General features: G+C 37.3%; 1 protein-coding gene across 1 annotated transcript in view; it reads left to right on the top strand.

Annotated features, from left to right (window-relative positions):
- Positions 1-376: 376 nt before the first annotated feature.
- Positions 377-24,844, top strand: part of LOC306757276 (metabotropic glutamate receptor 4-like) — a gene marked incomplete at its 5' end in the record, with an annotated part of 171,412 nt that continues 146,944 nt past the window's right edge. Inside the window, one exon of the mRNA XM_079242280.1 lies at positions 377-925. Within this exon, the coding sequence (XP_079098406.1) occupies positions 377-925 (549 nt within the window). The remainder of the gene's footprint in view (positions 926-24,844) is intronic.

Here is a 24,844-nt window from a genome sequence, read left to right on the forward strand (position 1 = left end):
GGGAGGGAGAGAGAGAGAGAGAGAGAGACAGTGGGGAGAAATAGCTTATCATTCTCCTCTATTCTTCTTAATGCCCCATGTGAGCGATCGCTACATGTGAGTCTGTGAATAGCAGAAGACACAAAAACCGCTGCCCACCACAGCAGTCAGATGATGGAGTAATAGAGTGAAAGAGAACAGGATTACATCCTGTGAAAGAACCGAGCTCAAATTCTACAGTAAGTGAATACCTAGGAGAGCAGAGACATGAGAGGGAGCCTTTTATGCATCAACTACTTTAAGGGGTATTGCAATTAACCCTCTGGCCATCATAAAATTATACCCGGCTTTTCTTGTTTTCTGTTTTCTGGTGCGGATTTGCGCTTGGACCCTGATCATGTTTCAGCCCCCAGCGTGTAGACCAAATCGGACTGGCTGTCAAAGATACAGGCAAATACTGCCGCTGTCGCTGCTGCTGCTGCTTCTTTATGGCTCCCTCAAGGCCACTCAGGCTGCCAAACCCAAAGGGCCAGGACAAACGCATTTGAACTCCATCCGCATAGACGGAGATATCTCCTTAGGTGGGTTATTCCCAGTGCACGCCAGAGGGCATGATGGCAAGCCTTGTGGGGAGCTGAAGAAGGAGAAGGGTATACATAGACTAGAGGCTATGCTCTTCGCCCTTGACCGCATCAATAACGACAATAATCTGCTGCCTAACATCACGCTGGGAGCACGGATCCTGGACACCTGTTCCAGGGACACTCACGCCTTGGAGCAGTCACTCACCTTCGTGCAGGCTCTGATTGAAAAGGACGGGACAGATGTCAAATGTCTCGGTGGGGGAGCGCCGATCATCACCAAACCTGAGAGGGTGGTGGGTGTCATTGGAGCCTCCTCAAGCTCCGTTTCCATCATGGTAGCCAACATCCTGCGCTTGTTTAAGGTAAGATATTCGCAGTTGTTGGCTTTGATAAAATGCAGTGGTGGTGGGAGCGGGGGGTGACGACAGAACAACTAAAACAACAGAAACTAACGAACAACAGAACAGTGATGTGTTTGCTGTATTGATCAACTGCACACAGTATTTAAATAATAAATAAGTGATGAAGAACACAAGCTGCCGAACAGTGGGAGAGAACAGTATGTGACGGATATCCACTGTGGATGCTTCCATAACTTTAGAGAAGAGATCCGATTGTAAATCTCATCATTCTGACTGTTGCCCTGGAGGAGTTGGTTGCTAAGCAATGGGAGGTATTGCCTGTCACAATACAAGTGTGATTAATGGGATTCTTTTTTTTTTTTCCCCCTTCCATAGCCTTTCACACAATCATTTTGCCATCTAAATTTGCTTACAATAAAAAAAAAAAAAGTGCTATTCATGGACATTTGGACTTAGGATGTGTTAAATAATTCATCCTATCTCCTCACCAGTCAGCTATGGCAAATGTAATAGTTCTTTCTGCTTTACTGAACATATCATTGTTGTTTACTGGTTGGCTTACAACAAAATAACAGCATTTACTACCATGAGCTTACAGTGGTTGCATGGGTATTACACATTTTTACAGAAATACTACTCAAAACACCTTCAGTGGTGCTGTTGTTACATCAAATTCTGTGGTAAGAGAAACAACGGATTATTCTTTACTCTCTGAAAACACATTTTGCAATGTATTTCAGTGATCCTGACTCTAAAGTCAGGAGATCACCTTGGTAACGAAAGAAAATCCATATTAAAAAAACAACCCCTCCCACCTCCACTTTTCTTAAAAGTGCTTCAGTGTATAAAAGTTACCTCACAAAGCGTGAACAGGTTTACTGTCATCACACAAGGCTTTGTATTACATGTGACACTGCAACAACATGCACTTTTAAGGCATCTTGAAGGCTTGTAGAAATAATATTAACAAAAAAAGTGCACACAATTCTTTTAGTTGCACAAATGTCTTCTTTGTTTTTGAGTATTTGCCATTTATGTATCATACAACATCAAATCAGTATCTTTAGTTCAGAAGACAAAACAAGTAAAAAGAAGTGACCATTTGTGCTGGGAAGGGCAGTTTCAGCATCTGTAAGTCCCTGTAGACCAATAGATTAACGTTTTCATTTAAATGATGTAACTGTTGATTAATAAGTAATGAAATTATCACAAGTTGCAGTGTCAGACATTGGATGGTGAAGACCAGGCAGAACCACAAGGGTGTTTCCTCCTGCTGGACCTGCAGATGCTGCCAGCACTTGTGTCGACTGCTAACGGACTATTGTCTGGTCTTGGTCTTTGTGTTTTCATCCAGATTCTGACCAACTTTGAGAATTAGCAGTTAAATAAAGAGATAACCCCTAAGAATTGAGCTCACTCTGATCATCTAGTCTTGGTAGAACAAAACTATCAGTAGTTGGTTATCTTAATATGACAATTAATTATAATCTAATTATTGTCTTAAAATGAGCTTTGTGATTTCGAGATAGTGGAAATGACTAACCTTTTAGAATCCATAAAAGACCATAATGAAGAAATGAATAAAGATTGAACATCTATATCTGGCCTAACTTGACATACCTTCCAATCTCAGATTTTTATGCCACGCAAGTTGTTTTCTAAGATACCAGCATGCATGCAGTATTTGCTATTAGATATGCGCCACATAGATATGTTAGCTATAAACAGAACTCCTAATTACCTCAGCAGGGTCCGATGCCAAGTAAAGCTTGCCTATCATTAAATAAATCACATCCATTTGACTTAAATTTAAGGACTGGGCTCAATGGTAACCTGATATGTTGACCAACCTGTCACTTTCTGAAAGAACTGTCGGTGAGATGCTGTAATATGGTTATATTTGCTTCTGTGTTAGATCCATGTTCCAAATGAGCAAAGTTTAATTTAGGATTAATTTTGCGTTTGGCAGGAGAGAGATTTGGTGTCAGGTTGGTTGTAAACGCTTAAATACAGCACTTTTTTTTTTTTTTTTTTTTTTCTTAATGCGTACTGGCAAAGACCCTGACCGTCCGTTACATTTACCGGGGCATCACAGGTTTAAATGAGACCAGTTAACTCTTGCTTGGTGCTTTCAGCTCTTCGATGAATGTAACATTTTGGGACCGAAAGAATTAGTTAAATATTAAGCTGGTAAAAATAAACTAACAAACAAAAAGGCGTTGTAAGTTTATGGTATTTATGTTGCTGAAAGAGTTCATAATTTTATGGAGTCTCTCCAATATATCTCCTAAAAACATTTGACAAATGAGTGTTTATGGCCAACATATAGAGGTAATTGTATTAAATGCTTTAAATTTAGGAACTCAAGTCAGCTGACTAAAAATGTTTGGTTTAGATTTTTTATTCTGGCCATCTGCCAGTCACACCTGAGCCAAAAATAGTTGATTTTAAAGCCTGCTTGTCTGGATTACTTGCAGATGGGCTGTAAGTTGTCTCTGGGCTTTCTGTCTTTTGGTTGTGCAAGTTAAAAAAAAAAGAAAGAAAAAACGCTTTGTGCATCTTTTTCGCCCTCAAGCTGTGGACATTTGTTCAGAAAAAGGACTTCCATTTTCAGTCATGCTGTCATATAGTAATAAAGTAATACAGGAAAGACATATCCTTAATGCCTGTAGATGGTGGAAAGTGAGCCACATACACATAGTACAGTTGCATGCAGATCATATGAAATACTGCTCTAATAAAAAAATACAATTCTGAAAATATCACTCTGATAAAACAGGAAATGGTAGAAATCCCAGTGCTTGGATATGACAGTATTTTTCTAGGGTTGATGCTGTGCAGCCGTTATTGATTCATCCACTGCCTTCCAGAGGGATCACTTCCATCTTTGCCAACAGGATGCAGATTTTCTCCAGTTGAAAAGATTATTATAGCTGGACCTTGATTTGGATACACATCGTCATATTTCAGTAACTGCATTTATCTTATCATAAATGTTGTTGAGATGTAAGTAAAGTGAATCAAATCTAAGCTTACATGTAAAACACATACAGCGGTGTACAGTGGATGTTTAGTACACAGTCAGTTATTTAGATTTATTAATGTATTAGTTCATCTAATACACCACAGGAGTACCCCGCAGTCTATGCATTATTTGATAAACTCCCTGATTCCTCTTGAGATGTATCCTCCTTGTCAATGCCTCCAGCTTTATCAGTGAACCCACTGTGACAGAATATACACATGAAGGTTTTCTGCTTCTTTGACACACTTCTGATATACTTGTGAGTCTTTGAGTTGGGTTCTTTGCACATGTACTTCATAAAAACTGTAGAAAACAAAATCAGGAATAGCAGGCCCTTTGATGAAGTGTGTGTTCCTACCCCCTCTGTTTCTATCTTATAAAATATGCCTATATGTGCACTCACACAGGTGATGCTCAGTATGAGTCTCGGTAATGAGCACCTCCTGCAGCGTGCTCCTGATCCCACTCTCTCATGGAAGAATCAAATCCTTTGTCATTAACACAGTTCTTCTTCATTTTTGTTAATGCACATTAACGTTGTCCTTGCTTATGAAACTGAAAGATTCTCTGGGCTTCTTTTTCTTTAGTTGTTATGCATGCATTGGCAATTCATGGTTCTGGCTTTTTACATTTACAGTAAACGAGTTTTAGAAAGAAACTCCACTGTCAGCAAGTTAGGTAGATCAACACTGTTGGAGTTTACCTGTTACTATGATCAAACATCTTCCTGTGCAGTGGCCAATCAATCAGCATCCACTCTAACGAAATAACAGTCATTATAACAATGAAAAAAAAGAGAGAGTATACTAGTAAAGTATACTAGTTGGTTACATAGATTAAACAGTAAACCTTTAATGGAGAGTGCTGTGTGGTCAATTAGATGGGGTCTTGATTTATAACTTTCCAGGGATCCATAGGTCAGCCAGATGTCAGCTGGTACTCCTGATCCTGATGGACCTGCTGATGGCCCCGGAAGGCTTTAACTTTACAGCCTTCTCATAACATCCACTGCACCAGCAACACATCATTTACTGCATGACCCAGCATGCAGAGAGGACAACTGCAGCCGCGATACTGCAGTTAGACATAAAAGTTTGCTTTAAATGAAAGCAGTGCATGCACACGAGTGCTGCCTCCAGCATACTGATGAAGACAGGCAGAGTCTTTTAACACATAAGCATGCACACAAGAGCACCATTGTGCTGGAACACACACACACAGTTTGCAAAAGAAAAAACAGTAGCACACACTTCAAGTCCATAAATGCCTCACAAAAAAACAAAACGACACATCACAGACAAGTGATGTGGAACGCTTGCAAGCAAGTTTCTTTAAATCCAGCAGTAGGAACCGTACAGTAGTTAGCAGGTTTACAGTAAAATGTTTCCTCAGCACACAGCTGCATACAGATGTGGTCCAGAATAGCTTGATGAATATTTCACTTCAACCTTATGGTAACACAGAGACCTGAAACTGCAGCTCAAGAATATTTTAGTGGAGTTTTGAGAAGCAGAAGCTGCTGTGACAAGCATTCGGGGAAAAGATAATTCATGATCACAAACAAGCCATGTCAGATGATTACATTATTCATTTGCCTTGCAGATGTGCTAATAAAGTTGACACACATCACCTACAACGCAGATAACATTTGCCGTTTAGCTCAGCAGGAGGTTCTGAAAGGGATTTCCTTTCCAACTCAACCCCAGCAAAAGCTTGGCTCTTGTTCAGTGAGAAGAAAAAAGCATCCACATAAATTTCCTTTGTTACGTTCTGTGATGCACATCAGGGGCACAATGGCAAGGCAGTGACGCAGGTTTAAGAAACTCAGCGTTCTAGCCTTTAATACTCACTGAAAAGCATTTTGTACACTCCTTGTTCTGACACTACAGTTTACTGCCGTACTGGACAAAGCATCTCATTCACTAAATGGTTAGTTTCAGCAATAAAGAACTCAGAGAAGAGTACAAAATGAACCATTTAGAGCATATAGAAGAAAATCTTCTACATGAAAGAACACACAGGCCTTCAGCATCCCACTCATTCTGACATTTTCTTTCAGCTTCTAGGTTCATGCTGTTGTTTCTGAGTTTTATAGTATAGATTTTTTAGCTGGGCTACTTTGTTATTGGTCCAACTTTGACATTGGAAGACACTGAACAGCTGTACTGTAATTTTAAATAATCCTCGTGTGATTTCAGAAAGTTTTTCAAAAACGGAAAGAAAACATTAACACTTGCATGAATGTTTTTCCACTCTGGTGTTGTCAGTGAACTGATATCAATTATTTTTGTTGGGCTAAATCTCGATGACTTAACTGCTACAAACTGCCAGAAATAAACTTAAGCAGACTGTATTTTTATATCTGTTCTTGTTGACATTAATGTATATTCCAGTTTGGAGGGATTTTTGTTTAAAATTGGCGGGAAATCTCCTGCTGGATGCATCATAGTGTACTAACCCCATGAAAATAGATAACAGATTTCTATCAGAGCTTCTGAGCTGGTCTCTTCCATTGTTTTATGCAATGACAGAGTTCTAATTGCGGGGGATTTTAATCTTTATGTGGATGACAATTCCAGTGCCACTGCTCGGGATTTTCTCGTCACCATAGAATCTTTTCATGTCACGCAGCATGTCTCCAGCTCAACTCATAATCAAGGGCACACAGCAGACTTAGCTTTTACACTTGGCTTATTCTCTCACTGAATGTTGATGATGTTGGCATTTTGGATCATGATTGTGTAGTAGTTTTGTAGTAGGTTTATGTTTATGTCCTCTCCAACACAGGAACCATTTTCTTTATATGTATGGTCCATTAACTCTTCTACAGCCAGAACATTTTCTGAGGCTTACATGTCCTCAGAAGCCTCTGTAGGTGAATGCTCTGACTTTCTATTTCCCAACACTGATAGATAAATCATCGCTCTTTATGGAGCTTGTAGTTATATAAATTGTGTTGTTTCCTTAAAGAACAGGAAAACTAAGGAGATCAATCAGATTTCAACCATGGTTAAATGATACTCATACTGTAAGAACATTTTGTAGAAGGGCAGAATGATGTGGAAGAAGGACAAGTTCACAACTCTTTTGAAATGTTTTATTTTTTTCTTATGAATGACCGAAACAAAACCCTGTTTAGTCAGTTAGATATTTTGCTTCTATTGTAGAAAAACACTTGCACAGTCCCAAAGTGCTTTTTAATATCAGTAAGCTTGTCCAGGTCCTGCAAACAGTCAGTTCATCATCTTTCACAGCATCCTGTGAGGACTTCCTGCAATGTTTTATACTGAAAATTGAGCTTCTGAGGTGCAACATTACTCCTACAGAAGCAGACTTTCCTACTGACCTGATCTGTTACTCTGTTTACAGTAAGCTTTAGCTTGCGTCTTTTGCATCTCTGTGATGTCTTTTTACATGTTACTGTAAATGAACTACCTCTCCTCTCCCTACCTTTAAAAGATGTCCTTGGCACAATTGCTCCAACAATCTGCTTAATCAGTAACTCCAGCATAGTACATGGTACAGTCCCTTCTTACTTTAAACATGCTATTGTTCAACCCCTTATTAAAAAAAGAAAAAATCTGGATGGCTCTGAAGTGACTAATTATCCTATTTAAAACTTCCTTCTCTGTGCAAAGTGCTGGAAAAAATCTTTTATTCTTACCTCCTTCCCCAGATACAAGTAGAACAACAGAAACCTTTCAGTCTGGTTTTAGGATGGATCGTAGTACAGAATCTGCTTAACTAATGGTTAAAAATGACCTCCTGCTGGCATTAGACTCAGGAAAATGTGCTGTGTTGATTCTTTTGGATTTGGGTGCTGCTTCCCACGGTGTGGATCACACGGTTCTTTTAAAGCATTTGTACTGGTTGGCATTCAGGGCATCACTTTGTCATGGTTTACTTTGTATCTTAGAGACAGATCTTTTTCTGTCCCATGAAATGATAAATTTTTCTTTAATGCCCCTCTAAATTGTGGAGTTCTTCAAGGCTCAATCTTAGGTCCAGTTTTATTTGTCCTGTTTATGTTTCCACTTGCTTCTATTTTTAGAAAGCAGAATATTTTATTCCATCGAGCCTCTTGGGTTCTCTGTAAGTTAGAATCCAAAAACAGGTCAGAAATCTTGAATTATTTTGTTCTTTTTTTTTTTTTTTACTGTTAGTATTTAATAAACACATCAATTGCCTAGTCAAATTTTGTTTCTTTAGTAAGAGTAGCCAAAGTCAAGTCACTCCTTTCCTTAAAACGCTTAAAATTGGTTACCTTTTATACACATCCTCAATGCTGGCTTTCTGTAACATCATTTTTACAGGTGTTTCTCAGTCTGCTCTGTCTCATTTGCAGCTGGTACAAATTTCAGCAGCAGATTTGTAACTGGAACAAAAAAGGAGGGCAGCATCACTCTTGTTCTTGTGTCTCCACATTGAGTTTAATAGCACATTCACACCAGCCTGTTTAACTAGAACCTCAGTCTGTTTGATCAGAAAGTCTGCTTTGTTTGGGGTATTGTGAATGTGCAAACAAATTCTGATTCAGATCAAAGAAGCGGGCTCGTACTACCTACGAATGCATGTCTCGATTCATTTCAAGCAGCCAAATACAGAAAGTGGAATACAAAACTGAGTGCATTTTGGGTTCAGCACGTGGCATCACAACTAAACACAACCAAAACATACACACTTGCTGGATGATAAGCAGCTCTGCGCGGGAGAAATAGCTCAGACGTGGAAGAATTTGGTTCTAATGGAAATCTGATCCACCCAGACCGCTGTGATCTGCTGTAGCTCTATATGTTCCTGATAGATTTTTTTTTAAAGGTCTAATTCATTTGGAAAGTGCAGCCTGAATGCAGACTTGGTCTGGAATAATATTACATCCCCCAACAAAATCCACCTTAAATTTCTTTGATATGTTTTAAAGCTCCAGAAGGTGCAGTCCCCTTTTTACACTGTAAAATTCCACTGCTTGTCTATTACCAACAGATATCTTGGATTGACCTATCAACTGCTCTTATCTTTTCCTGCATCTAAAGAGAAAGAAAGGGGGATCATGTATTTTCCATAATAGCTCTAAATCTTTGAAGGCCTTTCCTATTTCAGTGTGGGTCTCTATAAATATATTTGAGGCTAAATTTAAAGCTAATTTATTTTTGAAAGCCTTTCGTTGCTCTTGATGTTTTAAAAAAATCTATTTTTAAAAATTACTTTTACTGTATCTGCTTTTTAAAAATGTTTATTTGTTGTTTTTGGTTTGCTATTGATTATTGATAAGCCCTTTGTGGTTGTTTTTAAATGTGCAATAGAAAAATTTTGATTTTATGTTTGGTGCTAAAGTTTGGAGTTTTTGAAATAGATAATTGGCTTCTGAACCTCACACTCCAAGGGGTCCCCAAAGAGCACAAGAGAACACTTTGATTATTCACAGTCTGCTTATTATCATTGTCTTTTCAACACAGAGACACGTTGAGTGTACATGTTTACATTTTTTTTCCTTTCTTTTGACATTTTTTGACATGGAAGCCCCCACCATCTTTCTTTTTTTCTTTCTTTTTTTTTTTTTTTTTTTTGTTTACATCCCGTTGCAAAGTGAATGACTGGGGGTTCATCAAAATCTCCTCTCCTATGTTGAAACATGTACCTTTCAAATTAGGCATGGCTTTGTGCTGGAAGTTTCTGAGGGTGCATTTGCCCAGCCTTTCTGGAATATAAATCCTAATTTTTAAAAAAAATATTTTAAATATTTTCCAGTCTGACATCTTCAGCACATGTTCATTCCACAGATCTGCAGTCCTTAATCATCCTTTGTTTCAGTAATTGTTGTGCTGTGAATTGTTTCAACACGCTGTGATCATTTGTATGAAAAGTCCAGTTCATTTTGAAAGCTATGACTAAGTAACTGAACTCTGTGGCTAAGATTTGAACTCGATTGTGCATTATAAAGCACATAAGCAAGTAAAGTACGGTGAACTAAAATGTGATTTCAGCAGTGATTAATTTTACAAACACAGAGCAGCCTATTACATGCACCAGCAATAGAAAACTTTTAAAGATATAGTTCAGGTTTAGATGCTTGCTTACCTTTACCCTTTTGAGTGTATGTAGTTGTAGAATAGAAAAAAGCAAAAAACAAAACACACACTATAAGTAAAACTGCAATTATGTAACTGTGAGTTAACGCTATCTTGTTGATCTTATTGAAAATATACTCATATATCAGCAAAGTGTAAAGAGGAGACAGATATCATGAACAGCTGACAGTATCTTTTGAGAGCTCCTTCAACGAGCATGCTGATCCATTCTGCAGCTGTCATGTGGTTGAAGCTCCATCAGATTCCTGTTCCCCAGAGGTGCTCATATATATATATATATATATATATATATATATATATATATATATATATATACATTTATATATATATATATATACACCAACATGATAGGCAGTCATATCAGTATGAAATTGTGATGCCAGTGGCCATCCCATATCTCCAGAATCTAGGTATAAAATCCTTGTCCCTATGAAAGCCAGGATTATCATTAAGTACCTCTTGAATCTGGGAGTTTCTCTTCCAGAAATTATTGAGGTTCCAGACAGTGTAACACAAATACCTCGTCATTAACACAACTAATCAGGCTCGACAACTGTGTATAATACAACACCATTTGGTTTATATGAGGAATATCATAAAAAAACAAAACATCAATGTTCAGTCAATCTTAAATGTCAAATAGTTTAGTTTTCACTTTGTTGTGAATTTAGTAAAAACTAGGGAAGATGGGTCTTGAAGCTTCATGCTTGTTCCAACTTGCTTTGATAGTCTTTATTCTGTCATAAACCTTTCAGGGACACAGTAAAATGACAGTCCTGTGCAAAAATTGATTTTGCTGCCTATTTTGGGGGAGTGACAGTTATAAGTACTGTGAGCCCATCAGGGCGTCTCAGGTCAACCCAGACATCTCATTCAGTGAGTCAGTGACAAGGCTGTTCTCAATGACTACCTCATATTTTTTTTAGTTGTTCGGTCCAATGTCAAGAAGATGTCAGGTTTAGACTTCAATCAAAATATTCGCAAAGTTGATGTTATACAACTTGCCGTTCACATAATATAAGACTGAATACAGATCCATGTTTCATGTCAGATCATGAAAAATTTAAATTGCCAGGTCTGCAGATAGAATGACATCTTTTTTCTTTTTATTCAGAAAACTAACATTTTTTCTCTAAAGGGTGACACTGCAACCGTAATATGGCATCGGACACATTATTACTTCATAATTTCAAAATGAGGGCCATTTTCGCCAGAGTACTGCAAGTCATTCTAGGAGCTGCAGGTAATGATGAGGGAGATGATATTTTTCTATTTTCACTTTTTTTTTTTCCAGTGCCTTTTTTCCTCCCTGATCTCGTTGTCTGTCCTGCCATTAATATAATACTATCTGAATTTGTAGAATTTATCCATTGCTTTCTTGTACCTTTTCTAAAGTGCAAATACAATAATTGTGCTGGAGATTCAAGCTTTGATCCATCAGAGATGTTCAGACATGGTAACCTGCTCTCTGTCACTGAGACAGGCTTCTGCATCATCCATGTGATTTCATTCTGCTCATGCAGCCCCTGCATGCATCCAGAGCGCAGGCCTGTTTTCATCCTCAACACATAAAAGAAGTAGCTACTGTGAAGTGCTGCTTTCTTTATTTCTGGTCCTGATTTTGTCAAATCCTAAATTGTACCCCCTAAAACTTTATATTTTTATAGAAGGGTCCACATTTTATGGATTTGCCACACAACCCTTTTTGAGGGTCACACAGTCATGCATGCTGAATGAAAACCATATATTGTTGCTGGTATTTTGTTCTCAGTTTTATGTGAACTTTTTTGCTTAAAAACAAAGTATTGAACTAGAACTGCAACCTCTAGTAAATGGTTGAATATGTCCAGTAATATTGCTGGTAACTGTGCATACATCCAGGGCAAAGAATGTTCTAATCTCCACTATAATTTGGGTTGAACTGTAACTCAGTGAGGAAAAAAGGTTTAAAAGGCCATGATACTGTTGTAGTATTTTTAGTAGTATTTAGTAAGATGCATCTTAAACATATTTCCAGAATAATAAAAATACCTTGCAATGCATCCCTTTTTTTAATGTTTGAATGAAATCAGTTGATGCTGCTTTCCTTTTATTTGGACCCTAAATAACAGCAGTTAGCAGAAGCAACAGTACCATGGACATCAAGACAGAAACAACTTTAACTGTTCAACCTTCAAGATGTTAAAATGGGAAATATGGAAAATGCATGGATCTTAATGTTGCACGGATCATTTTTGCTTCCACTGAAGATGTTTTGTAAACACCGTTCAGATTTTTGATATGTAACCAGCCATGACAGGGACTCTGATTTGACATAATGAATAATGAACTAATGAAATACTATTCAAATGCTATCTTTGCAATCAAAAATTTCCACATTTTATTTTGCTGCTTGATGAGTAAGCGTTGATTCACACACTGACTCATTCAGCTGAACACCAAAAACTCTGATAACACACATACCCACAAGACATAATTTGTGAGGATTTTAGTAAAAAAAAACAAAACATATGTATATCATTTTATTTCTAATTTACATGGTACAAACTGGTGGGTACATCACTTATTGCCCTGGCTGCAATAATGACTGGTTTTGTTTTTGCTGCTTTACCTAAAATGAAGCAACACATTATTTGATGCAGGTGTCAGCTTCCTGTAGTATTTCTCTAAGCTACATGTTGTGTATTCTTACATAATTATATTGTTGTACTCTATAATTAAATTTAGCTTTCAGTATAATCTTAGTTTGCCAACAGCAGGCAGCTCATTTTCTAAGCAAATCAGATGTAACAACATTTTTGTATCTTACAGAGTTGACAAACATTCATTGAGAATCCATATCCAGACCTTCAACCATCTGTCACTTCCCTTCATATGCTAGCCACTCTTGTATGTGTGTGTGTGTGTGTGTGTGTGTGTGTGTGTGTGTGTGAGAGTGCGTGTGTGAGTGGGGATCTGTGGTTAAACATAGAAGTGCATATGTGTCCTAAAATCTGTTTCTTTGCACACTCCAGGTTAATTAGGTGAAAATCCCTGCCACTTAATATCCATGCAGCTCCTTTGGAAGAACTAAATAGAAACATACAACCACAACCACACACACACACACACACACACACACACACACACACACACACACACACACACACACACACACACACACACAGGAAAAAAACAAAACAAAACAACAAAAAAAACCCTGTGAAGTTTTCTCTCACACGTCAGAGTAAATTTCAGGTTAACAGAATATAATATTTATGCATACTCATTAGAAACCATTTACTGCATATCTGTCTTACAAAATTAGTCACGTCTCCTGTGGGTTGTAACCTGTGGGTCTGTTGAAGGGCTGTTGATTGTTGTACCCCAACCAAGTGCTTTTTAAAATACTTACACAGATGGTGGTTGAACCACACAGAATAATAACAATACTGCTTCCACAAAATAAGTTAAATTAAAAGCACAAAATGTAGCCAATTCTGCACAAGTTCATTTTTTTAAATTTATTTATTATTTTTGGATGACAGTCATTTTCATAATTTTGTTATTATTTTCAAATAAAGAGATTTTTACCCATTAAAACTGTCAAACACTCGATTTGTGCCAATTTCGTGAAAGGATGTTGATACCCCTGCGTACAATGATTTTTTTTTTTTCTATACATGGACACAAAAAGAATGATGTTCCATGACATTTCCACAAAGTATAAGTAGATTGTTTAGATTTTGTGCTTAAATTGAACCATTTGATTATGCAGGATGAACAATAAGGTTATATCATACGTTGCCATTGTAGCCTGATACCAGAATGCATTGCTGATCACATGACCAATATTTTATGGCTCCTGAGTGATGTAAAGAAGCACTATTTTCCCAGTGGGGCACTTCCTGACAACAACTAGTTTGGCATCTGTCTTGTATTCAAGCTTTACTCTGAGCTCTCCTGTCTCCTGTCCCATCTCTTCTTCTGTTATCTTTTCTTTTTCTTTTCCTCTCTTCCTCTGATAATATCCTCTTGCATCTTTTCTTGTGAATCGGCCATAGCCAGTGTGTTTATTTCCAATTGCTGGCAAGTGATACATCTTTTTAAGATCCATGGTGTGACTTTAACTCATGTTCAGGCAATCAGTCTTTAGTTACTAAACAGAAGTTTTCAGGCATTTGAGAGAAAACAGTCGTGCATTTTTTTGTCTGAGTATCACGAGATAAACTGTGGTTATACTTAATTTTTTCTAGGGACAAGGAAACGAATATGATAGCACATGTTTCAGTTGCTGCACTAGAATCTTGGCCTCCATCTTTATCGAAACACACTCGCCTCGCCTTGGACAGGGTGAATCATAATGGTTGATCTAATAGAGGGTGGGTTTGATTTGATAAGAGAGAGGAGTGTGCCGAAGAGTGCGGTAAAAGCACGCTGCTCCATGCTTCATCACCTGCTTCATGGTTGCACGCCTAGTTGCAGAAACACTTTGGTTTCCGTCAACTGAAAGAGAAAACCGTTTTTAGGTTCCACACTGATTTACATTTAAGTTTTTTTATCTGGTAATCCCGGGATAAGAAAATCTAGATTAGCAATTTACTTAAAGAACTGGAATCAAGTTCTTAACTAATTACATCCAGCTAAACAGCAGCTGTGAGACTGATTTGCTCTCACTGTTTTTTTTTGTTTTTTTTTCTTTTTGGCAGTTTCACATTCAGAAAAGAGCATTTTTTGACAATAAAAGGCCATATTTATTTTAAATTCTTGTCTCCACCAAGTCAGAGGTTATGTTTTCTGTTTGTCTGTTTGTCTGGTTGTCCATCTGGCTGTTGGCAACATAACATAAAACGTTAAGAGAAGGATTTTGATGCCATTTTCAGAATATCTCTGAAATTTAATTAATATCACAAATGATTAATTGGATGAAGGTGATCCAAATTACCACCTGAATTTGTAAAGATTTAAGGCATACTTTTACAGGTGCAGTGCAGGTGTAAACATACACCTGCACTGCACTGCGTCAAAAGATCTTGATGGAACTTTGTCACATCAAGATCTTTTGACGGTGAAAACAGAAGGTTGCTAAAGTTTGACACAATTACATCCTTATTGATTTTTTAAAAAAGTTTCCTTTAAATGTGCCAAAAGTTGTGTTGTAGTTTGTTGCCGTAAACATAGTTGTCCCACCAACAACAATTGTTCTTCGAACTACCAGCGAGACACAAAAGCCCAGTAAAATGATGGTAAACCTTTGAGTCTTTTGAACTATTTGTTCTGATAATTTTGTGACAGGTTAGAAAAGCATTGATTATGATATTACTGTTTAAATCTGGTTATGTGGTGTTTCCTGGTGGGCGCGGTCAGCTGACAACTGGAGGCACAGCTGATCCACATCTCAGCAATCAACGAACCACCTATTTAAGACCATCTCTGCCTGCTATCCAGCGCCAGATTGTTGATTGCCCTGCGGTAAAACAGCTCTCGGCTTGACCCTGATTGTAACCTGTCCTGTCTTCCTCCTGCTAGAGAAAGCCTGCCTGCCTGTTCGTTCGCTTGCTCCCCTGCCTGCCTGCCTTCCTCCTGATGCCCGCCAGTCTGCCAGTCTCTGAAAGCTCTGTTGGAAGAATTCACAGGAATCTGTGGAAAATCAATAAACCTCTCTCTGTACTCAGAAAGTGTCCGCTCTTTGGATCCTACTAGCCCCTCACCTACAACAGGTTATTTTGCATAGATGCCAAAAATACCATGAAATGACTGGTTACAGCAACAATAACGAACGTCTGTTGGTGGTTTTTGTTCAGTGTTTCCTGTTAGTAGATGATGGATAGACATAAGGACACCTGTTCTGCCATTAGGTTCGCTTTATATACTAGCAGCCAAAAGCTTGAACTCACTTTGCCATTGGATTTAATGGGAAAGTGTGTCCAAACTTTTAACTGGTGGTATATAACTGTATGATATTATGGATAATTTTCTGTCAAATGATGGGGAAAAGCTACAACTTTGAGAAAACGTTGTACAGAGTAAGAGTAAGAGTGCTAGTATGATGCAGGGGGTTGGTTCCACCAGCAAGCTGTTCATAGTCAAGTGACAGCAATGTGGGTTTGTGCTTGCCCATGGGGAGAGAGGGATCATTTGACCATTAAAACTTCTAACTAAAAAAGAAAAAACAGAAAGAAATTAAGGAAAAATGAAAGAGGTCTTGCCAAGGGCTTCTGGGTTAAGTAATGTTTCAATTAAAAGAATTGGACAAGACTGCAATCTCTTTACAAATTTCCATGAGACTCATAAAAATGGAGTTCAGAGATTCAGTATTTAATTCTGTCTGAATAAACCACATTATTAATGATGATTAGAAATAATTGAAACTTAAAAAGTGAGATAAGCATAAGCCAATCAGCTTGCTTGCAACTAACTAACTGTGTGATACTCCAGAATCCTGATGCGACTGGATCAGCTTGAGTTTTTTAATAGACGGCTTGTCTCTCTGGTGTAGCTATAATTTTGGCCGCAAGAGAGTGAAATGCTCACACTGGAGAGCTGACTCTATTTAGACACTAATGACATTAGCAGCCTTTTTGACAAGAGTTGACATGCATCCCATAAAGGTCACCAGAATGCTCCAATCCGTATTCATAGTGTGAGCAGCTGACTCACAGAAAGAAGTCCACTGGTTCGAGTCTGGGCTGTGGAGCGGTTTGAACAGTAGCCTTTCTGTGTAGAGTTTGCATGTTTTCATGTGTATGCAGACTCTCTCCGGGTTCTAAATTATCTGTAGCAGTGACTGAGTGGGTGTTTGTCTCTCTTTGTTGTCCATGGTGTGTCCTGTCTCTTGCCTGCTTATTGCTGGGATAGTTTCCAATTTCCCTTTGACCCTGAACTGGAATAAGCAGTATAGAAAATGAATGAATGATACAAAAATGTTATCTGGTAAACATAATTGTCTAAACATGAGAGGTCCTTCGTCCTGACAAATAAGTTTTACCTGCTTTTAAATCTTTTTCATACATCTTATTTGAGCATTGTCCCCATAATCCAGTTTCCTCCAGCTGTCCAAACCCATGTAGGTCAGTTCAGAGATGAAGGCCCTAAATTGCCTACAGGTGTGTGTGTGTGTGTCATTTTTTTTGTTCTTGACCTTTTTAACCCATTTGTTTAATGCCAACTCTTTTCTTTGTTCGACCCTTCATGGGTAAAGGTAGATTATTAGGAATAAAAAGTGAATAATGAATGGAAACATTGTTTTAGTCACCTGAAGCTTTTACACTCTCAAAAATAGAGGTACAAGATAAGGACATTTCTGTACCTATAGGTACATTTTAAAGAAATGTTCTCTCAAAAGTACAATACTGGTCTTTAAGAGACCAGAAGCACATCTTCAGAGGACGAAAAATGGTTCAAAGTGACATAAAGTACAAATTTGTACCATTTTGACCATAAGGGTACCTGCAGCATTGAAAAATGTAATGTTAATGGCTGTAATGTTATAAACTAGAGCAGAGTTGAGTGATGACAGTAGTACTACTTAACAGTCATTTACTACACCAGACAATGAAGGTCAGATGCTGCAAACTAAGTGTATGGCTGGTCAGTATTTTGAGTTTTTGAAGATTATTTCTAGATTAAAGATAAGATAACATTGCTAAGTGGAATGGACCAGGCCTAATGCTGTGGAAAACATAAAAAACATAACTTGAAAAGGTGAGGTTGAACTTGATATGGTACAAAAATAGACCAGAACTGAAGGGTACAGAAATGTCTCTCAAAAGAGTGCACCCCCAGCGACAAGCATTTGTACCTTTTTAGGTACAAGCTGGTACCTCTTTTTTTGAGTGTGTATGGACAAGTCTTGAAAGCATGTTTACCAAAGATAAAACCATCTAGTGAGCCACAAGATCTACTGTTGTAATATTTAGTAGTCAGTTGTTACCTTATATTTTCTGCACATTTTAATTATAGATGTGTGTTTTGGTGTTTTGTTCAAGTGATTTTTCTCATGGAAAAGTAGGATTAAAGTCTAATTGATCATATAATGCACATATGCTTCACGGTACCATCTGTTTGGAATGTTTTTGTAGCGTTTATCTCAGAGGGATTCATTATTTTATGTTTTAAATATGGAACTACTGAATAAATATTCCTTGGATTTATGTTTGGTGGGACAAAAAACAGGAAAAAGAAAAAAGTGTGTAAGTGAATAGAAATTGTTAGGTATCTTTAGGTTACTCTCCAGCTCTTAATGTTTTATGAGATAGAGAAAAAAATAGAATATAGAAATAGGACTTTACTATTGTTCTCTTTAAAGAAATGCAGTAAACACAATACATTGTTTCCTTCTTCCAGCCTATAATACTCAAGAAACCAATTTCTGATTTCAGACAATATTGTGGAACCTGTTTTAATGAACAAAGCAGGAATTTTTCATCTTGATATGCTTTATAAAAAGTGGTGTTGTAACAATTGGTAGTGTAGTAAATGCATTACTCTTTGAAAACCATGACTTCTCTCCCTGTCACTTGGTGGCATTGCATGCTGGCTTTCTACTGGGATATTCATCATGCATTGTGGTAGCTGGCAAAGAAAACCCTTAAGAGATATTTAAAAAACATTTTTTAAGACTTTCTGATTAGTTGATCAGCAGAAATAAACTTTTTATACTTTTTAAAGCGGAAGCTGCATCCATAAACAACTTTCTAATAATAAACAACTTTAAAAAGATGGTTAGAAAATCTATATCATGCACATTTCAGACTGAACATTCACATGTTGATATGTATTAATTTGTTTGATTGATGGTCCTTTTCCTTGCAAGTATATATTTTTGTATGCGTACACTACCAGTCAAAAGTTAGGACACACTTTACCATTAAATCCAATGAGAATTTGTGTCCAAACCTTTGACTGGTAATGTACATCTAAATTAGTCTGGACTGTTCACATGAACATTGTTATAAATACTGAAGTCAAGGCTAAATTTCAATGGTCTGAGGTCATTGTTTGAACTGGATATGTCAGGGGCAAATAAACAGAACTTCTCATGACATTTTACAAGTTTCTAAACAAAACTAAATCGCCAGTTGGATAATTAATGTAAGAAATTATCTGCAGCAACAGCACTTCATTTCACCCATGTTTTCACTGAGAATTGGCTGAACAATGACATAGAGGTTTTTCATGCTATGCTGATTTATTAGCTGAAGAATGGTACTGAACTGAATGCAATGACACCATTCTATGGCCAGCCTGTAGCTATGGTGATCTTTGACTTGAGCTAATCTTGCTGTGAAAAAATGGAAGTCTATTGATTTGATATTGACCTTCACAAGCTTGATTAAATCTTTTCATGGTCAGATTTACAGACCAACAAACTGTGTGACTGTTGCCATTTTCTCTAAGTCTGACAGCCAAAATCTAAAAAATACATATGCAGAGTGTTTTGTACCTTATTGAAACTAACACCTTACGCTTTACGTAATGTGGAAACCTGCTGGTTTAGCCTAACGAATGAGAACAAATAGTTTTAAATGAAAGCTCCATATCATCCCCTCCCCCATAACTATAACTGTTGACAGGTGAAAGGTTGCTGTAGTTGTTTTTTGACAAGAAGAAGTATTGATTTTGGATGGTCAGGGTTTGGTGGCTCAGCTGTGTTCTTTTCACCCTTATCATTCCCACAGCACCGATACAAGTGATTACAGCTGCTTACTGATGATGGTTGTAATAGACTGGTGTCAGGCAGGGAAAGGCCAGGCTATGCCAAGCAAAAATAATCAGCGGTCTATGGGAAGTCTGAGCTCTTCTTATCAAGCAGCTTGGCTGAGCAGCACAGATCGATTGTAAAGATGCTGTAATATCGGGCTGACCATGTCGAAAACAAGCCAGATCTTGTTATGACAATTTTCTAAATAGATAGATAGATAGATAGATAGATAGGTAGATAGGTAGATGGATAGATGGATAGATGGATAGATAGATGGATAGATAGATAGATAGAAGCCTGATGTTTCTTCAGATGGTTCTGGAAAATGGTTAAGTGACTAACTATTTAGGCAAGTTTTTATTCAAGACACCTTAACAACAGGCAATTTGCTTTGACCTATGGAGATTGTCAGTTTGGCACCAAAGTCGACCGACCAAACAGTGCAGAAAAGCTGTAAACAAACTCTGCCTGTGTGTTTTCCTTCAGTGCATGTGCTGTAGAGTGGGCATATGTGAGTGTGTTTGTCCTCAAGTGCTTTCAACCTGTGTATGCAGCCTGAGCATCTATTTGCGAAAAGGCCACCGGACCAGTAGGGAATTGTCAACCTTCCTGCCATCCAAATCTGTATGAAGTTTTTTTTCAGACCGAAGACAGTCCGCAGTGAGGCATGAGAGAGACCATTACACACACGTCTAGCACGCTCTAGATGATGAAGAGATCTGGGAAGCCATCCTCCCATGGAAACTGCCTCTGGCTCTGATGCTGCACACAGTGCACACAGACCTCATTCGCGCCTTGCAAGGCTCTGCCAACATAACGCTCTCTTGGTGGAAGCTACCCTGAGACAGCCGTGTGTCACACTCAAGTGTTAATAATATAATGAGATGAATGTAGTAGTCCTGCAACAGAAGAATGGGAATATGAGGGGTCACCTTATTAACGGATAAAAAAAAGATTACTTATATCCATCTAAATAATGAATGAAATGAATTATTTATGGACATTGTGAATACTGAGAATTTTTTTTTTTTTTTTAAAAGTTATTAGTTAATATAAGATGGCTCTGTGTAGGTGACACGTATTAATTATTTCTGAATTTAGGAATAAGGGACCTTTTTATAACAATCTTCTGAATTTCACTTGGTCCTCTGGTGGTGTTAAATGCCAGGCTCATGTTCTGTTTGAGAAAACGGCATCAATGAAGCAATTAGTGGAAATCTGAATGCAATGGGAAGTTCTGTCGTCACATACTGGGTCTGTCTCATCAATTCAGGTCAACATCTTGTCAGATGCTTGACCACAAGCTGTGTGTGTTATGTGCTTTATTTTGTAGGCAAGCATATTGAATAAGCCCTTCATCTCCAGAAGCATTGTTATATTAAAACCATCCAAATGTCTTGCTATTTCTCAATAAATTCCTTGCTGTTCTGCATGTATAAAACTGACTCCTAAAGCTGCTTTAACACTATCAATTTTAAAACTTCTTCTTGTGCAGAAGATGGAAGAAGTGTGCAGGAACTCTGCCAAATGGAGACAACATGCTTCACATTGAACGCTTGTATAAATAAATCTGAATCTTAGTGAAAAAAAGAGATTGTTTAGTTTAGTAGTCATTTTTTTTTCTCCATACCTCCTATAAAAGCCTAAATGTTTTGGCCTCTGGCTCATTCTAATAACAAGAATGTAAATAATTGCCCATTTAAAGAGGCAATAACAAATATGAAATATTGTCATTAAGAATAACTGTGTCTCATTCTTCTTTCTTTTTATCAATTCATCGGTATCTTCACTTGAGTGCTTATATTAATGACTCCAGGCTGTGACCATTTGGAGACATTTTGTGATTATTTTTTGGGGATGTGTGACTGCATTTTGTAACTAGAAGCACCAGTGCAACCTGAAGTTATGGCTTCCATTTGTTATTATGATTTTCTATCTTGTGAGCAGCCTGGAGGGGGTAAGAATTTATGTGTGTGCAAACGGCATTAGTTTCATTTACCTGTTCCTGGTCAGAGAGTTGGTCAAGCTGTTGGTTGACTCTTTTTTTTTTTCTTTGTCCTCTCACACTACAGTCCTTCATTTATAATGGTAGATACTGAAATAGATTTCAGAGACAGTAATAGTATGTATTTCATGTCTTGCCCCTTTGTATTATCACTAAACTTTTCTAATGCCAGCAATGAAACACATTTACAGAAGGAACTACTGCATGCCTGCCAGCAGCATTTTGTAATAACATTTATTTATCAGTCATGTAGTCATGATTCCTGCTGTGTGATGGTAAGTCAGTTTAAGCAGTGCTTGTATATTTTCTACTGTTATCATAGTAAAGAATTCCGACACATGACACATTGTCCTCCGGCTGAAGTCTCTTATACCAGTTTTCCTTTTCATACAGATAGTTTATTCTTCTGCCCTATAGAATACACACAACCATAGAAAATAAAAAATACATGTTAAATATTTTTATTTCTTCAAAGTCTTTAAAAATTTAGAACTTCAGCTGTATATTATCAATATTATGTGATTTGCACAATACTTTCAACTTTAGTGACTGGAATGGCTTAGCTTGATGGTTTCTTATGTTGATTCAGTGTGACATGATGCTGGTTTTGGTCCGGATATTTGAAAGGCATCAAGGAGAAATAAGGAAGTTCCTTTAAAGCTTTCATTTTCTGCTTTCTTAACACCTGCAGCTGTGATCTTGCCATCTCTTTTCTGCAACATTTATTTTTGTCTGTTAACACTAACAGTGAAGCACTCATAAATTGTGCGTGTTGTTACATTGTCAGTAACTATTATAAACTACATATACTATAGATATTATCATACTAATATTATATCCCACTATGTTTTGATATGCCATTAATGAACAAGAGCTTTCTGCATTTAAAGAAAATCAGCAAATGGATTCCCAACAACATGTCTGGTACTTTTATAATAGCTTTAATTGAACTTGCTCCTAACCATGTGGAATATATTCAGGACTTAACTATACTTCTGACTGAAAGTCATTGTTTGCCACAGAGCAGCCAATTGTAGTAAATTTATTTAAATGTAATACTATTCTCAGCCATTCAGTAATACGTCACCACAATTAAATCACAAATCAACAGCATGATTTGACTGGAATGTTGATCATATTTATCATATTTGTTTTACATTATAATCTACAGAGACTGGAGCTGTTTTGACCCATTCAGTGTCTCTATAGCATGGGGGGCCCATTCCGGTTCTTGAGAGCCCCAGTCCTGGAAGTGTTAGGAGTTTCCCTTGTGCTTGACATCAAACTCTGCACAAGTCTGCTAATTACCCATGGCTTTGAGTCAGGCGTGTTGCAGGAAAACTCCCAACAGTTGCATGACTGCAGCTCTTGAGGACTAGATTGAACCTACACCTCTGCAGTGTTAATTCTGTTAATTAATCACATTAACCAGAGTTGCTTTAAAAGTATCTTGCAACTCATCCAAAAGAATTTAGTCCCTTTTTTTTTCCCAATCCTATGCATTTATTTAATATTAGTGTCATTCTTCCTTTTGCATTAGCTGAATAATTCTAACATAGATAGCAAGCTACAGTTTCATTTCAGAGAAAAAGATTGATAATGTTGAATCTATTAATGACAGTTAATGTAATAAAAACTGTTTGACAGTTTTCTGTTTAGAAAAAAAAAAAAACAATTTTAAGGAAAATAAATTGCCTGAAAAAGCAAACCTTATAAAGCTTGGAAAAGCTTTTGTCAGTTATGATTATGTAATTAATCTAATGTAAATGAGGCTCCCAGAGAAAAAGATTGTTTTTTTTTCTATTTGAAATTATATTTCAAGGAAAAATATTAGTTGTTTGTGTAGAGAAATTGTATCTTATCTTACTCCAATGCTTGTAGAAATGAACTTATTTTGGTTTTGTTGGCAAAACATTTATTGAATAGATAAAATCAGCATACTGATTATTCAACAGTTGCAGATTACGTTGAAAGTGGTCTATTTAGTAGATGGATGGCAAAGAGTAGTAAGATGGAGGAAATCCGTCCCCACAGGGACCTCACCTAGATCTGTCTGACCTGCAGATGGATGATAGTCGAGAAGCCACAGCAACCCTATAACAAGATTAACACTGAGATGCAGCCCGGTCAGTGCTGATCTAGGTTGAGTTTCAAGATGGAAAAATTAGCCAAGACAATCATTCAGTAAATATTACACATTGTGCTTTGACTTATCCACAGTAAAATGCAGTTGTAGTCTTTCCTTTGGGATAAAACCTATGGTCAGGCTGGAAGGGAAAATAAATAGCTTCATATGCCAACATGAGCGGGGAAAGGGGGTAAAACAGCTTTTGTGGTAAGAGAATAACAAAGAATGGTCTGCATCAATAAAATCTCAGACAGCAAACTAGATGTACTCGCTCTGTGCATACTTGTGATGGGAAAAGCGTACAATTGATGCATTTTAGGGTCTGTCTCTATCTTCAAGAATGATGGTCAAACATACATAATATCCCTCCAGTTTGATTAATGATTATGCTGATGAAAATATGCATCTTTGCAAAATGAAAGAAGCTAAAAGGTCACTCAAATTTTTTTTATACGCTACTCTCTGCAAACACAAACAGTTTCAGAATCACTAGTGATTTAAAGGAGCTTTGCCAAGTCTGTTTTCAAGACTTAAACCTGAACAAAGAATCTCCATTAGAAATCCCATCACATGCTTTTGATCCAATTGACCTCATAGAACAATCTATTTATTTATTTGTTGCCAGCTAAAATTGTCCACATTTGCTAAAGAGGAACTGGTAAAATGGTTTGAGGATATACTGGCAATGCACACAGGATGCTACAGTGTTGGGAGGGGTCTAGGCATCGTAGCACCTTCTGAAGCTTCGAAGTTCTTCTGCATCATTACTGTTTGTTCTTATTTTGATCTCTGATGCTGCTTGATGCACTACTTATGCACAAAACCACAATGTGCTGCATTTAACAGCAAAGCTGTAAAAATCAAGCTTATTGTTACAATAACTTATAAAGCAATTAGGCCTGTAATAACTTTTTCAGTTAAGTCACTGAATTTATTAGCTTAGTCCAAATCTGTCCCTCTCTTTTTGTTTTTTTTATTTTTATTTTTATT

The sequence above is a fragment of the Telmatherina bonti genome, assembly GCF_933228915.1.
Source record: "Telmatherina bonti genome assembly, chromosome: 6".
Taxonomy (NCBI): Eukaryota; Metazoa; Chordata; class Actinopteri; order Atheriniformes; family Telmatherinidae; genus Telmatherina; species Telmatherina bonti.